Here is a 16,465-nt window from a genome sequence, read left to right as displayed (position 1 = left end):
GTGTGTGTGTGTGTGTGTGTGTGTGTGTGTGTGTGTGTGTGTGTGTGTGTGTGTGTGTGTGTGTGTGCGGGTGCGGGTGTGGGTGTGGGTGTGTGCAATACGTGCACGCGCGCATGTGTGTGCGTCCATGCAGTGTGCAGTGGGCGTTGACAGACGAGTGTGTTGCGTGTGTTATTGTGTGTGCGGTGTGTGTGTGTGGGACAGGCAGGCATTAGGTTGCAGTCATTCAGGACGCTCAGACATCGCTGGCTTTGCGGGACATTTTGCTGGGACTCTTCATTGTAAAGAAACAGGTGGATCAACCACGCACACACACACGACACACTCACGGCTGACATCCCACCAACCACCACCACCATGTTCAAGAAGAAGTCCAAGACCAGCGTGTCCATCACGCAACCCAAACCTGCGTGAGTTTCTTGTTTATTACTTGTTTATTACGTTTCTTCTACCATGACAGTGACGGATGAACTTCAACCTGGTGTTTGCGCTTTCTCCGTTTTGGTCTGCACATCTACATAAACTTTTAGATGTCAAATATAAAGTGTTTAACCTATGGCCACGGATGTTATAATTGTGTACGGGTTCTCAGAAGTACCTGTATTTCCCGTATTATTCGATAAAAAAGCATTTTAATCCGATTGGTGGCCATTTTCTCATCGAGAGTATAATGTATCAGAGTGCAGCGCACCTCCCAACCGGTAGGGTCGCGTGGTCGTGAGCGCATGGAGAAAACGCAAAGAAAATGGCCACCGATCAGATTAAAATGCTTTTTTATTGAACAACACGGAAGATACCGGTAATTCTGAGAACCCGTCTACAATTATAACATCCGTGGCCATGAGGTAAGCACTTTATATTTGAAATATGAACGTTTATGTAGATGTGCTGACCAAAAAGGGAGAAAGTGCAAACACTTATGTTCAAGTTCATCCATGATCATGTATCAGGGCTAGTTCTCTCAAACTATTGAATTTCAAGGGATCCCCCCTTAACTCTGACAGTGTAGAAATGTAACCAAATGGACCCGTTAGGGTCCATTTGGTTACATTTGTACACTGTCAGAGTTACAGACTGACTAATAGGTTGTTGTATACAGGTGACAGCTGTTCTGTCCTGTGTTGCATGCTTTGTAACTACAATTAAACTAGTGACTTGAGTCAAACTCCTGGTCAAATATGACTCAAGTTCAAGTGCAAGTTGCTGCAGTGAGATTTGCAGTTGTAGCCTACTTGAGTCAAAGTACTTTACAATAAATACTTACTCAATCATGGTCTGCTAAATGTCCACCTCTGCTCATTACAAGCAGGTGAAAGGAGTATTTGCAGCAAAAATGTACTTTAAGTTAAAGTCAAAGTAAAGGCTTGGACCCTATGACTGATATTAGGCTATATATGACATTGTTATTAATACTGAAGCATTAGTATCAGTATTGTTAAATGACATGTTATATCATTAATACTGTAACTGCTGTGTTTTAAAAGCTGGTTATGTTATCCATTTTTTTTTTCAATTCTTCATCTGAAAAGTAACTAGTAATTAAAGCTATCAAATACATGCAGTGGAGTAGAGAATACACTTCCCTCTGAAATGGAGGGGAGTGGAAGTATAAAGTCACACGAAATGGACATATAAGTCAAATGGAATGATAAGCACGAGCACCTCAACATTGTGCTTGGTACAGTAGTTGAGTAAATGTACTTAGTTACTTTCCATCTGTGCTAATTAGATGACAATTAGCCATTCACCCACTTTACATTGTAGTGAGAACCTTGTGTGACAGATATATACAGATATACACATATATTATGATCACTGGGTCTCAACGTTGGTTCCGGGGTCTGATAGGTCTGTAACTCTGACCTGTACAAATGGAACCAAATGGACCCGTAATGGTTCCATTTGGACACTCTCAGAGTTGAATTAACACGGCTGATTTTACAGTGTAGATTGGGGGGGGGTCCCAGAGAAAGAAAAGAAGGTATGCAATGGGGGTCCGTGGCCTAATGCATATCAAAGTGGGGGGACCAGTATATCTTACATTAAAGAGACTGTTTGTGTTTGTATAAATGGCGTCCTTTAACTTTCTACAGGAGGGTGTGGCAGCATGTCAGATATGCTGTCAGGTGAGAGAGAGAGAGAGAGAGAGAGAGAGAGAGAGAGAGAGAGAGAGAGAGAGAGAGAGAGAGAGAGAGAGAGAGAGAGAGAGAGAGAGAGAGAGAGAGAGAGAGGTCACAACTGGTTTGATAAGTTCCGCTGTCCTCACTAAGATAATGAACCTCTCCCTACACATACCTATCGCCCTCGCCACGCCCTAGTACACTAATCCAGGGTCAAATTGAACTCTAAGTGTATACACAATGTAACCAAACGGACCCTACAAATGGATACAATACTGTTTATTCCTCTTTGCCAGTGGTGGAAAAAGTACTCAAATGTTTTACTTAAGTAAAAGTATCAATACTGCAATGTAGAAGCACTCTGTTACAAGTAAAAGTCCGGAATTCAACATTTACTTGAGTGTACTGTACTACAATGTTTGAAAACATGTTTGAAAATAGTAGATCTACAAGCTCACAACGCGTCGCAATGCGACGCGTTGTGAGCTTGTAGATCTACTATTTTCAAATAGCCTAGATATAAAATAGGGCTGAAGTGGTTAATACATGTTTTATAATGTAATAATTTATATCTACAAAGTAACTAGTAACTAAAGTTTTCAAATAATTGTAGTAGAGAAAAAGTGGAGGTCTGTAACTCTTGAGAGTGTACACATACACATAGAACCAAATGGACCCTTACAGGTCTGTAACTCTGAGAGTGTACACATACACATAGAACCAAATGGACCCTTACAAGACTGTAACTCCGACAGTATACAAATGGAACCAAATGGACCCTTACAGGTCCATTTGGTTCCATTTGTATACTGTCAGAGAGTGTTATGGGGGTCTGTGCATGTACAAACTGCTGGTCCTTGAAATAAAGAAAGGTTTGAGAACCACTGGTCCAGTAGCAGTGAGGTTCTCAGGGACCCTGTACAGTCAGGGGTCCTGTTATACAGTCAGGGGCCCTGTTGGTACAGTCAGGGGGCCCATAGATGTCACACTGTATCCATTGTCACAAGCCAGGGCAAATGAATGACCGACACGGCACAGGGCAGCGCCATCGGACGGGCCGTCACCTTAGCAATTGATTGTCATACAAATAATGACAGTGTACAAACACATGACTGTGTTTTTGGCATTGAACATTGGAACATGTACAAATATCTGTTTGGCTTTTAGGCTTTATAAACAACAATTAATTGTACATGGCAGATAATATGGCAAGTAACTTAAAAATTCAAAGAATTGACTGACTGAATGCACTGGTACCGTACTTAATAATTTCATACTTTCACAAAAGGAAAGAGAAGCAGTGAGCAAACAGCCAGAGCATAAACAGTCACAGAGTGACACAACACTGTTACAAAAACAGTCAGTGAGCGACAGTGACACGTTTTTAAAAACATAGAAAGTTGGCACAAAGAACATGGAGTATGTGGATATGACGCTGGGTCCTGCCTCACTGCAACAGAGAGGATTTAGATACCTTAAATCAGTGGTTCTCAAAGTAGGGTCTACTCTGGGGACCCCCAGGGGTCCTCAACGGGGTTCCAGGGGATCCTCAGCTAAACAGTTCATAGTCAGGAACGAAATGGACCCTTACAGGTTCCCAAATGGAACCATTTGCACACTCTCTGAGTTATGGGGGTTACTGGGGGTCCTTGAAATGTAAAACGTTGAGAACCAGTGCCTTAAATATAGACCTGTAACTAACCAATAATCATGGCAGCCATATTGGCAAGAAATTGGGCCACTTCCTTACTCCCTTCACAGGTGTTACCAATGATACTATTTGAGGCTCTGTTCCATTTAGTGTAGCAGAGCCCGTCTAGTGAGTCAACATGCACAATAGCAGCACCCTGATTCCGTTGGACCTGAATGGAATACAACCTTAATTAGTATCATTAGTAACACATGTGAAGGTGTTACTAATGATACTGGCCCGATATCTTGCCAGTATGGCGTGGAGCCTAGCACCTGATGTGCTGCAAGTGCGCCTGTGAATTGGCAGAGACCGTCCTGTCTGTCTCCGCCACCTGCAGACGATGCCTAGGCCACTGGTTTTCAAAGTGGGGTCTGGGGACCCCCAGGGGTCCTTGAGGGGGTTCCAGGGGTTCCCCAGCTAAATGAGAAACAGTTTAAACACTACTTCAGCCTTATTTTATACTTCAGCTTTGGTCATTTTTGAGAAAGAAATGTTGTCAAACGTTGACAAACAAACACATCTTCTCTTATGGGGTCCCTAGCACAAAATATTTTCCTATGGGGGTCCGCAGCTAAATATATATTCATTTGGAGGTCCTTGACATGAAAATGTTTGAGAACCACTACGTTACTGTAGGTCCAGGGAGGGTGCTGGGTGGTTGTAGTAGGGTGCTAGTGAACGTTGTTAATCTACTATTAACACATACTAAATGAGTCATTAGTAAGTACCTGACTAATAGCTTGTTCATGGTCGATCAACTATTCATACATAGTTTGAAATGAAATTAGCCAGCTATTAACAAACATTTAACAGGACATTAATAACCCATGAACTAACTTGTGAATGAGCCATTAAGTATTCATAAGGGGTTGTTATGAGAGCATAGACCTGACATTGTCCCATGCTGAGCAAGCACTTTTTGCGACGGTGGCAACAGGTGGCAACAAACAGTAGTACGGTTAAACACCTTATGCACTTTAAGTCGACAGATCTTATTGTATGTACACAGTCGAATCCTGATTGTTAATTTATACTTGGCTTATGCTTTATATACTTTACCGTACCTTTGTAACTCTGAGAGTGTGCAAAGGCAACCAAATGGACGCTAGCGGGGCGATTACAGAGTTCAATTGAAACTTAATGTTTTCTCTGCACCGATATATGAATGACTCCTTTTCAGCACCCGACGGGGCGGCGGAATCCTACTAATGCCGCTCCACCCTCCTCCCCATTCTGTGGCTGTAATCTTCCTGCTGCAGGTTTGATGGGTGTAAATAGACATGATAACACGCTGTAATCCCAGGTAGTTGGACTGGATCGGCAGGGGGGGGGGTGTCTCTCCCTCAAGTTGCAACAGGCTTCCGCAGACCAGAAACCCATTCAAATGCAACAAATTATGTACACACACACACACACACACACACACACACACACACACACACACACACACACACACACACACACACACACACACACACACACACACACACACACACACACACACACACACACACACACTCTGTCTTGAAGGGGGAAAGGAGTGATCAGGCAGTCTCATCAAAATAAGAGTTTGTAAGAGAACACATAATTATACGTATAGTGTAGGGTCGGAATCAACAATCACATGCAAAGACTTTATTTGTCCCGCCGTATTCAATCGCGCAGAAAATGCAGGGTTTGATTCCCGCACCCGGCCTAGTGTGGAAGGCACACACACGTCACACACACACACTTGGACTGACGTGCACAAGGACACTTTTGGCACCTTTGGGTGCGTGGACTTAAGTGCAATTACACAAATACACATCACATCATGCAACACAACATGATTTGCACATACAATGAAAGGACCGCAATGGAAATAAGCCGCTGGCTTTTTTGTGTCTCTCCTTTTGATAATGGTGTGACAATGTACAGTATGTCATTGTCTCCGCCAGGCCGAAAGGCATGGCGAGAGAGTATGTTTTACCCCCCGTCCGTCCGTCCATCCGTGTGTGTGTCCGTGTGTCCGTACGTCCATCTGTCTGCGAGGCCTGTTATAGCGCCACCAGGAGGCCGATTTGTGCAAAACCCATTTACTCCCACAGATTTGATCCAAACGTCATGCAAATCAGTACACATTATCTCTTTAGTCATGTGATCAACACAGATCTGTCCAATTTTCCATATTCCATCCTCATTGGCTAAGGTTGGCTTCCAAAGTTTGCAGGATTGGTCCGTTTTGAACAAAATGCCTCAAATCATGAACGCAGCTTGCGCCTTCCGTGCAATTTCACACGCACATTCCCACTAGGCCGAGGAAGAAATGCCACCGTTTTCACATTGGCCTGTTGTAAGCGCCACCAGCAGGTATGATTTAGCAAAACAATTTTTTGGACCAAAATGCCTCAAATCATGAATGCAAGGTCCGATTGCCGTGAAAGGCCCAAGAATAAATGGCACCCTTTTCACATTGGCCTATTATATCGCCACCAGGAGGCCACAATAACCTACCTAACCTGGCAGAGACCTGTGCTCCGAGGAGCACTTTTTCTAGTTTTACATGTTTTACTATCAATAAAGAGGTTAAAGTCAGAGCCCAGGCCCAGGGGCCCAAGCCCTTGCATTTCTAGTCAGAGGGCTTCATTCATGTCACTATCAGAGCACCCAAAAATCCCACTGCAAACTGAAGGAATAGCCTAAACATTCACTTGACTTTGTAGATGTTACAAGAGAAGCCTTTATAAGTGCATGTTATCCCCGGCAGTTTATAGGACTTTAGAGAGGCGTGCAAAAAAGCAAGTGCAAAACTATTTGGTAGTTATCGGGACTGCAAGTCAGCGTACCTGGAATACAAGAACGCTTTCCCCAAAACACAGGGTCAAGTCCCGGGTCAAGTCCGGCGACTTCGGAACGGTCGCCACCAGGTATTCCTAAACGTAACCTCAGTAAAACTATGCCTAAACCTAAACTAATTTCTAACCTTAACCTCAGCAAAACGAATACAAGAATACAAGAACCGCTGGGGGCGAGCGGTCTTGGAAAAAAATGTGGGCAAGCATTCCAGTTACAGTACCTGTACCTGCCCGGGGTGGGGGGTGGATGGGGGGGGGGGGCTTTTTACAAGTCCGTACCAGGGGTCCTTTGTCTCATAATCCACCTCTGAGAAAATGCTGTTTTGTTGTGAAGATATTGACGTCAAAAGTGGACTTATGGAAATGTTTTGGCCACAGTTTGAAATCAGCCTAATCAGGAGGCGCTCAATGCAACCCTTTCACTTCACTTCTTATTTGTACTCTTTAAAAGCCGGGTTATTATTGTTCAGTCATAGCATTATATGCTTAGCTATGGTCTTCTCTATCAGGTTTCTAAGCCATTGGTTCTCAACGTGGGGTCCGGGGACCCCCAGGGGTCCTTGGGGGGGTTCCAGGGGGTCCCCAGCAAAATGTGTTAATATAGCATCACAATAAGTTTTACCTTTTATACTTTGGCTATTCAAAAATAGCAGATATACAAGCTTATAGCGCGGCACCGAGTGCTGCGCTATGAGCTTGTAGATCTGCTATTTTTTTTAAATCGTGAACATTTTTGCAAATGTTTGAATATATATCTTTTAAAGCGAACATTTGTAACTCAAATCTTTGCTTCTGGGGGTCCCTGGAGCAAAATATTTGAGATGGGGGTCCGCGGCGAAATACATATCATTTTTGGGGTCCTTGACATGAAAACGTTTGAGAACCACTGCTCTAAGCAACATAGGGAGCGGGTAAAGGGAGTACTTGTATTTTTGCCGCTAGTGGTGAGGATTTAATTGAGATTTTCTAGTTTTTTATTTGCTTGATCATTTCTTACTCACCTGATTGATTGAAACCTGACACTCATTTAAGTGCAACTTTGATAGCGTTGCTGTTGGGTGGTAGACCTTGAGTGTCCAAAACCTTTTGTAAAATTATTATTTTAAAAACTTTTTAAAGTAGTGAAAATAGCAGATCTACAAGGCTCTGTTCCATTCTGGTCAAACAGAGTCAGGGTGCTGATTTTGTGCATGTTGGCCCACTGGAAACACTCTGCTACACCAGTGGGTCTACAGTTGGGGTCCAGGGACCCTCATGGGCTTCCAAATGGCCCCTTACAGGTGTGTAACTCTGAGAGTGTACAAATAGAACCAAATGGAGCCGTAAGGGTCCATTTGCCCATTTGGTTCCATTTGTACACTCTCAGAGTTTTGGGGGTCGTGGAAACCACTGTGCTAGACTAAATGGAACAGAGCATTCATTAGTAGCATTGGTAACACCTGTGAAAGAAGTGATAATATGGCTGCTGTGCATAGAGCCTATATGATTACAGATGTGACTTTCCATTGTTTTGACTGGCAAATTTGGCTTTTGGAGCTTGAAAGAATGGATTTGTTTAACAGATAGTGAAAGTCGGCCTTTGTATGAAGCACTGTTTACAATCTACACGGATTGTTTACACTGTAGCCTATACCAGCACACCTGCAGTTCCATGGATATCTACCTCTGGATGCAGTAGTAACCAGTGGTGTAAAGTAATTAAGTACATTTACTCAAGTGCTGTACTTAAGTACACTTTTGAGGTATTTTTTACTTTACTGGAGTATTTCCAATATGCAGTACTTTTACTTCTACTCCACTACGTCTCAGAGGCAAAAATATGTTTTACTCCACTACAATTATTTGAGAACTTTAGTTACTAGTTACTTTGCAGATTATTACAAAACATATACATTAACCACTTCAGCCCTATATACATTTTGGCCATTTGAAAATAGCCGATCTACAAGCTCACAATGCGTCGCGATGCGAGGCATTGTGAGCTTGTAGATCTGCTATTTAAAAAAAAATGGCAATAGACATTTCATGTACGTACATTATGCATAAGGAGTACTTTCTACTTTTGGTACTTTAAGTACATTTTGATACCAATATAACAGAGTATTTCTACATTGCAGTATTGATACTTTAAGTACACAATGTGAGTACTTTTTCCACCACCGCTAGTAACCCATGTCCCTATTCGACACCAAAACCCAGCCGTGTGGGGCCTGGGAATATGGCAGGACACCTACTGGTGGACAAATAGCACTCCCTGAAGCTCATACACTGCAGCATTTCTCATCCTGAGCCAAGTGGGGATTGGCTCTTGGATGATGTATTTGATCTGGCATTGCATGAGGGAGACCTGGGTTCAGACATCACAGGTTTGTGTGTGTGTGTGTGTGTGTGTGTGTGTGTGTGTGTGTGTGTGTGTGTGTGTGTGTGTGTGTGTGTGTGTGTGTGTGTGTGTGTGTGTGTGTGTGTGTGTGTGTATGTGTGTGTGTGTGTGTGTGTGTGTGTGTGTGTGTGTGTGTGTGTGTGTGTGTGTGTGTGTGTGTGTGTGTGTGTGAGCGAGCGAGCGAGAGAGAGAGAAAAGGGGGAAGGATAGAGAGAACAGCATATTGTCTCTGTTGGATGGAAACGTGTCCAAAACTGTTATTTTTCAGGATTCAAATTCAAAATTAGCCTAAAATAGCCAATCTACAAGCTCAAAACACGTCGTGTGTTGCACTTGTAGATCTGCCGTTTTTGACACTGTAGTGTAGTATGACGAAGTATGCAGCATTAATTTACAAAAAACAACAACATAAAAAGTTAAAATATGGAGAGGTTTCTGCCCGACAGCAACGATATGTAGTAGCAGGTATGTATGAGGTTATAGACCAATAGCATCATGCAGATGTGTACAGTACATAAACATGTAGCAGGTGCAGTCAGTGTACATGGGGTGCAGTTTCACTAGAACAGTAACATCACAGATATTATCTGCTTCTCTACAACACTGTTTCACAAGCAAACCTTTTTGAAAATAATGTAATACATATTAAAAATAATCCATAAATAAAGAAATAGTTAATCTAAAAATATATTTTATGAAAAAGATACAAATAAAAAAAAATAGCTGATCTACAAGCTGACAGCGCGCGGCATTGCGACGCGCTGTCAGCTATTTTCAAATTTTTCACAATTAAATAGGGCTCAAGTTTGGGTCTCAGGGACACCCCAAAATGTATCTTTTGGGTCAGCCCGAGGAAGGTCGTCACTGACCCAAACGTTGCTTCTTCAATATGTCTTCTTGATGTTCACTGTATTTTGCCCATAGCACCTGCTTTAAGTCTTTGTATTCTAGGTGTGCAAATGTTTTTTTTTTTTAGCAGTCAAATCAGGACATAAAGGTTAAGAAGTGCAGGTTGAACATTCCTCCTCTCTGCAGTAATAGCAGGGGTAGGTGAGAGCAGGGGAACTCTCCCCTGGATGTATCTAGTGTTGTCAGGAAGGTAAGAAGGTTGGCACCAGGCCAACGGAGCACGATTTGGGCCAAGCGTATATGCCGGGAAGCACGTTTTCTGCAGAATGCAACCCCCCTTTATACACACACGCACACACACAGTGGTGGAAAAAGTACTCAGTACATTACTTGAGTAAATGTACAAAAGTATTGGTATCAAGATGTACTTAAAGTACCAAAAGTAAAAGTACACACACACACACACTTCCATATGCACACACACGCCCTATGACTCAACACTGTAGCGTTCTGGTTTCAATTTGAGCTCCTCTCGCTCTCTCCCCCTCTCTCCCTCTCTCTCTCTCTCCCTCTCTCCCTCTCTCCCTCTCTCCCTCTCCCTCTCCCTCTCTCTCTCTCTCTCTCTCTCTCTCTCTCTCTCTCTCTCTCTCTCTCTCTCTCTCTCTCTCTCTCTCCCTCTCCCTCTCCCTCTCCCTCTCTCTCTCTCTGTCTCTCACTGTGGATGATGATCTCAGATACAGTTTCTCTGCAGACAAAAACATTACTCTGTGTGTGTGTGTGTGTGTGTGTGTGTGTGTGTGTGTGTGTGTGTGTGTGTGTGTGTGTGTGTGTGTGTGTGTGTGTTTGTGGGGGGGGGTTAATCTAGTGATTAAAACTCAGTGGTTCTCCGCCTTGTTCTAGCCGCAGGACCACTAGCATCAGGGCCCGCCCGTCCCATGCCGTGTTAAGGGGTCAGATGGGTGTGGGTCCGCGTGCATTTTCACAGCACGTTTATTTGAATGGTCAATCACAGATTATTATGTATCAACAAATCAACACGAACACATTCGAATACAGTGTTTTTTTAAATGGACTAAATGGATTGGTGTGATTAACCACCTGACTGGACATTGAGGACATTGAGTAGTGATGATGACTATGAGAACCACTGTTCTATAGGAGGTGATAGCAGCTCCAAATGTTTCTGCTTTTCATGTCAAATGTGAACCAGATGCTGAAGGAAACGTGACAAGCATTGTTCTCATGGCATTTAGCAAGCCTGGCCTTCAGGACTCCTTGATTTAAAGCTGTATCATGTAACTAGTTTTTGTCAACAAAATGTTATTTTGTCCAATCAGTATGGTAGAGTAGGATAAGGATAATACAATATAACTGATACAATTACGGTGGTTGTATCTGGTCTCCCTGCTCTCCTATTGAGACATTTATAGTAGATCCTGTGTCTAGGTTGGACACAATACTGTTTCTGGTTTGACACGAATTTTGACCCGAAGGTCAAAGTAAAATTGCTCACCTGAGCAAGCAGGCAGGCTCTGTTAGCTTAGTTGTAAAAATGTCAACGCACAGCACAGGAGACCCGGGTTCAAATGCACTGTCATTTTAACTCTTACGGGTACATTTTGGAGTTAACCACCTGACCCATAACATCCCTTCTCTGGGCATGTCATAATAGGCGATATTTTTCTGCCCAAAAAATAGCTCACAATACAGTAGACTAGCTGACGTTACCTCAGGTAGCCTGCAACTATCTCACCTCCCTATAATTAATAGTCAAAGCCAGACAATCCATATAGAGTATTGCGTGTCTTTGAGCACCACAGAGGTCTGTCTGTCTGTCTGTCTGTCTGTCTGTCTGTCTGTCTCTCTCATTCATCAGTGTCGACACGCACGCACGCACGCACGCACGCACGCACGCACGCACGCACGCACGCACGCACACACACACTCACACACTCACACACAGACACAGACAGACAGACAGACAGACAGACAGACAGACAGACAGACAGACACTTATCGTTATAGTTCTAGTTTATCATGCTTGGTGTGAACATCCTCGTACTGTCTGACCCCTGAGAGTCACAGTGAACTCAGCATGTTCCTAGAATCACTTGTAGACTGTTGGATGAGCTGGGGTTTGATGGCACATTCTGTTCACATTCACATTTAGTTCCTTATCTCTACTTTAGGCATTTCCAGGTGGCAGTGGTGGGAAAAGTACTCTTTTTTTTTTTTACTTAAGTAAAAGTATCAATACTGCAATGTAGAAATACTCTGTTACAAGTAAAAGTCCCGAATTCAAAATGTACTTGAGTAAAAGTACAAAAGTATTGGTATCAAAATGTACTTAAAGTACCAAAAGTAAAAGTACTAAAATGTTTGAAAATAGCAGATCTACATGCTCACAACGTGTTGTGAGCATGTAGATCTGCTATTTTCAAATAGCCTAGGTATAAAATAGGGCTAAAGTGGTTAATGTATGTTTTATAATGTAATAATTTATATCTGCAAAGTAACTAGTAACTAAAGTTTTCAAATAATTTTACTTGAGTAAAAGTACAATATTTACCTCTGAAATGTAGTGGAGTAGAAGTAAAATACAATTGAAAATACTCCAGTAAAGTAAAAGTACCTACACATTTTACTTAAGTAGCCTACAGTACTTGAGTAAATGTACTCAGTTACTTTACACCACTGCCTCTTACTTTAATCCACTGAACAATTTGACGTCGATAAATGGGAACTTAAAGTTTACTAGGTTAGCTCCATTGAAGTGGAAACACAATGGATTCATTGATCATTAAGATAAACATGCTCTGGCAATGAACGCTTTTGAGATTTCCAAGTGCAATCCCTGATCCAGAAAAGGTTAGAAACCACTTCCCTATATAATTAGTTGACTGGAGTACCCCAGGGCTCTATACTAGGCATGTCCCCCTCTACACTAAATATCAATGCGTCGTGAGCTTGTACTGTAGATCTGCTATTTTTTTTTTGCAGAATAGGGTGGCCAGGGTTCATATGTGGTTAGTTGTGATGTCGTTTACAACACTGTAATTGCAAGATATAGTATGTTGTAATGTCAACGAGTCATCTGCTTCAAATACAGATCTTAATAATAAATAGAGGAACAAGTTTGAACAGCTCTGGGTCTCTGCAGTCTGCAGCACTGCCTCCCTGCAGGCGCTAAGTCTCCTCTCTATGCAAATCATCACAGAGACACTGCCAACTCCCACACTGAAAAAAAAAACGAGCTAAAATAGCCGATCTACAATCCCATCTAGAGAGCTTGTTGATCTGCTAGTTTTGCTGTTTTTGAAAATTCATTCAGAAGCTGTTCAGAGGCTCGTGACGGAGCAGAACTCGGGAGTCAGGTAGATTCTCTCTGACAGATTGACATATTTGAGAGAGTGAGAGAGAGTGGTTTTGTAAGAGAGAGAGAGAGAGAGATAGCCACCGGTTTGGTCGTGACAGCATTGTCCCTTTCTAAAGCACCCTTGAGCAAGGCAGTGAATCCACAGTAAAATCCCCCAGTGTTTTATCCATTTAGTTGCTGTCGGGTGGAACCCTTGTTTGTCCAAAACCTTAAAAAAATAAAAACATTTAAAATATTGCGATGCGAGGCGTTGTGAGCTTGTAGATCAGCTATTTTCACTACATTTGTGTGACACTCTTGTATGATGAAGTAGGGCTTTCATTTACGAAAAAAATAAGATTCGAAACTTGGAGATATAAGGTTTCTGCCCGACAGTCACAATTTGTAACTTATAGATTGTACAAAATTGTACACTCTGTATCCTTGAGACAGCACAGTCACAACACAGGACTCAAGATATGAATGGTATGGGCTGGAAGAAGAAAGAGAAAAAACAAACAGCTTATATCCATTGTGGTTCTCAGTCTCAACACAGACAGACATTACATGACGTGACAAGGCAAGACGGTTACCACAGGACAGGTAGACTAGCAGGTTATTATAAAACAAACAGGCATTGCATAATAGGCTCTATGCACAGCAGCCATTATCACTTCCTTCACAGGTGTTACCAATGATACTAATGAAGGCTCTGTTGTCTGTTCCATTTAGTGTTGCACAGTGGTTCTCAGATTTTTCATTTCCACGACCCCCATAACTCTGAGAGTGTACACACTCGTAAGGGGCCATTTGGAAACCCCATGAGGGTGCCTGGACCCAAATTTTGGACCAACGGGTGTAGCAGAATGTTTCCAGTGAGCCAACATGCACAATATCAGCACCCTGACTCTGTTTGACCAGAATGGAACAGAGCCTTCATTAGTATAATTGGTAACACCTGTGAATGTCTTCACAATATGGCTGCTGTGCATAGAGCCTATATGTAGCAGACCTTTTTTTTTCCTATGGAGTGTTTTCCTTTTTTTTTTTTGCTCCAAACTAGTCTAGCTAGTAGCTACAACCAACGGAAGCATTTTTACAGCATGTTCAGGGTCCTATACTGTAGGCTATTGTTTCCGTAGGAGGCGAGACACAAGGGAGCGCTTGTTTTCGGCGGAGGCGACGGAGGCGCGCCGTCTGAAGCAGACTTGAGACACAAGAGGCAACGCCGAGCGAGCTTATAGGCGAGCGAGTCCCCGTGCCGAAGGTTGCAAAGTCTGCTTCAGCCGACTTAGCAATGGGGACAGAATTGCAAATCCTCGTTACCCCCTAGATTCGGTACCTCCGACATGTCTACACCGCCTCTCACGCGGCCCAAGTGAACACAGCCGAGCGCTCCCTATTCCCCCTTTCAGCCAATCACAAGCCGCGTCTCACATCCTACGAAAACAATACTTACTTACTACATACTGTAACACCTGTGAAGGAAGCCCAATTTACATGCTTGGCCCAATTTCTTCTTCTGCAGTGGATAGAGCATTGCCAGACCCCTGAGACCCCAAATGACGCCCCTTGGCGTGGTTATAGGGTGAAAGTGTGTTCTGGTAGAAAGTGAGATGAAAAGCGAGGAATGCTTCTGATCAGATGAGGTGTGTGTAAATTAATAGAGCTGGCAGCCGGCGTGGGAATGTGGATTCCAGTGAAAGGTGTGCCGTGCTATCTGCTCTCTCTAGGTGTCATACATGATTAACTGTTTAGCAGCACATTATGACGTTCTGCTTGGATTCAATCTGTGTTTAACTGTCATCATGTCAGTGACACCAACTGGCGGTTCCCAAACATAGGGTCGCAAATTCATTTAGGTGTATTTACTCCCCAAAAAAATTACTTTTTATTTTATTTTTACAAATGATAATAATAATGTTTAACCTTTACTTAATTAATTAATACATTTATTTTTCTAATATTTTCAGAAATTAAAACTAAAGTAAATATTTAAAACATTTTTTTTTTTAATTGGTGGAAAATAGTAGATCTACAAGCTCACCACGCGTGTCACGATCCGACACGGTGTGAGCTTGTGGATCTACAAGCTCACCACGTGTGTCACAATGCGACACGTTGTGAGCTTGTAGATCTGTTATGTTCACTACTGTCACTGCACATTGACACACACCTGACCAGTGCTGTAAAGTAACTAAGTACATTTACTCAAGTACTGTACATAAGTACAACAGATTTTGATTATTATTACAAAACATACATTAACCACTTCAGCCCTATATACATTTCGGCCATTTGAAAATAGCCGATCTACAAGCTCACAATGCGTTGCGAGGCGACGCATTGTGAGCTTGTAGATGCTATTTTCAAAGGATTTTTATACATTTTATACATTTGAAAACTTGTGAAATGGGACATTCTGCATAATGAGCACTTTCTACTTGTGGTACTTTGAGTTCATTTTGAATACTTTTGTACTTTTAAATTAAATTCTGAATTTCTGACTTTTACTTGTAACAGAGTATGTCTACATTACAGTAGTGATACTCTTACTTAAGTAATTCATTTGAGTACGTTTTCCACCGCTGCACCTGACCATAGTGTCACCAGTTCAAATATGCCCTGAAGCTCCTTTCTAAATCACTGTGCAGGTTTATGAGTATAGAGCTGGGTGGGTCCACTTGTTTTCAAACTGATTGTCTGGTGTCACTTTGTCACCCGAGACATTTACATCCTGGTGTAAACTTGTCAACCTACTGGTTGACAACTAGTACTGCCTGAAGCTCAAGACGCAATCCATTCTCTGCCCAAACAGGCTTTGCTACAGTAATAACTCAAGGCAGATTAACCTACATGTCTCCTAAATCTCAACAGAATTCTGAAAAACGTATGTTTCTATATCAGTGGTGCTCAAACTTTTTCATGTCAAGGACCCCTAAAATTATATGTATTCGGCCGCGGACCCCCATCAAAATATCTTGTTCCAGGGACCCCGAGAAGCAAAGATTTGAGTTAAAAATGTTCGCTTTAAAAATATATATATTCAAAGATTTGCACACATTTTCACGATTTAAAAAAAATAGCAGATATACAAGCTCATAGCGCGGCACCGAGTGCCGCGCTATGAGCTTGTATATCTGCTATTTATGAATAGCCCAAAGTGTAAAATAATGCCTTTTAGCTCAAATCTATAAATGACACAGTTCCAGGTCTTAATGGGTTAAAATGAAA

The 16,465-nt window shown here is 42.4% G+C and overlaps 1 protein-coding gene across 1 annotated transcript in view; it reads left to right on the top strand.

Annotated features, from left to right (window-relative positions):
- Window positions 1-202: 202 nt before the first annotated feature.
- ppl (periplakin) overlaps window positions 203-16,465 on the top strand; it is a 55,572-nt gene continuing 39,309 nt past the window's right edge. The window contains exon 1 of the mRNA XM_084072693.1: window positions 203-410. Within this exon, the coding sequence (XP_083928819.1) occupies window positions 358-410 (53 nt within the window). The 5' untranslated portion in view covers window positions 203-357. The remainder of the gene's footprint in view (window positions 411-16,465) is intronic.

The sequence above is a fragment of the Gymnoscopelus microlampas genome (assembly GCF_963454915.1).
Source record: "Gymnoscopelus microlampas genome assembly, chromosome: 11".
Taxonomy (NCBI): domain Eukaryota; kingdom Metazoa; phylum Chordata; class Actinopteri; order Myctophiformes; family Myctophidae; genus Gymnoscopelus; species Gymnoscopelus microlampas.
The sequence above is the reverse complement of the archived record's forward strand: the minus strand, read 5'-3'. Positions and strand labels throughout refer to the sequence as shown.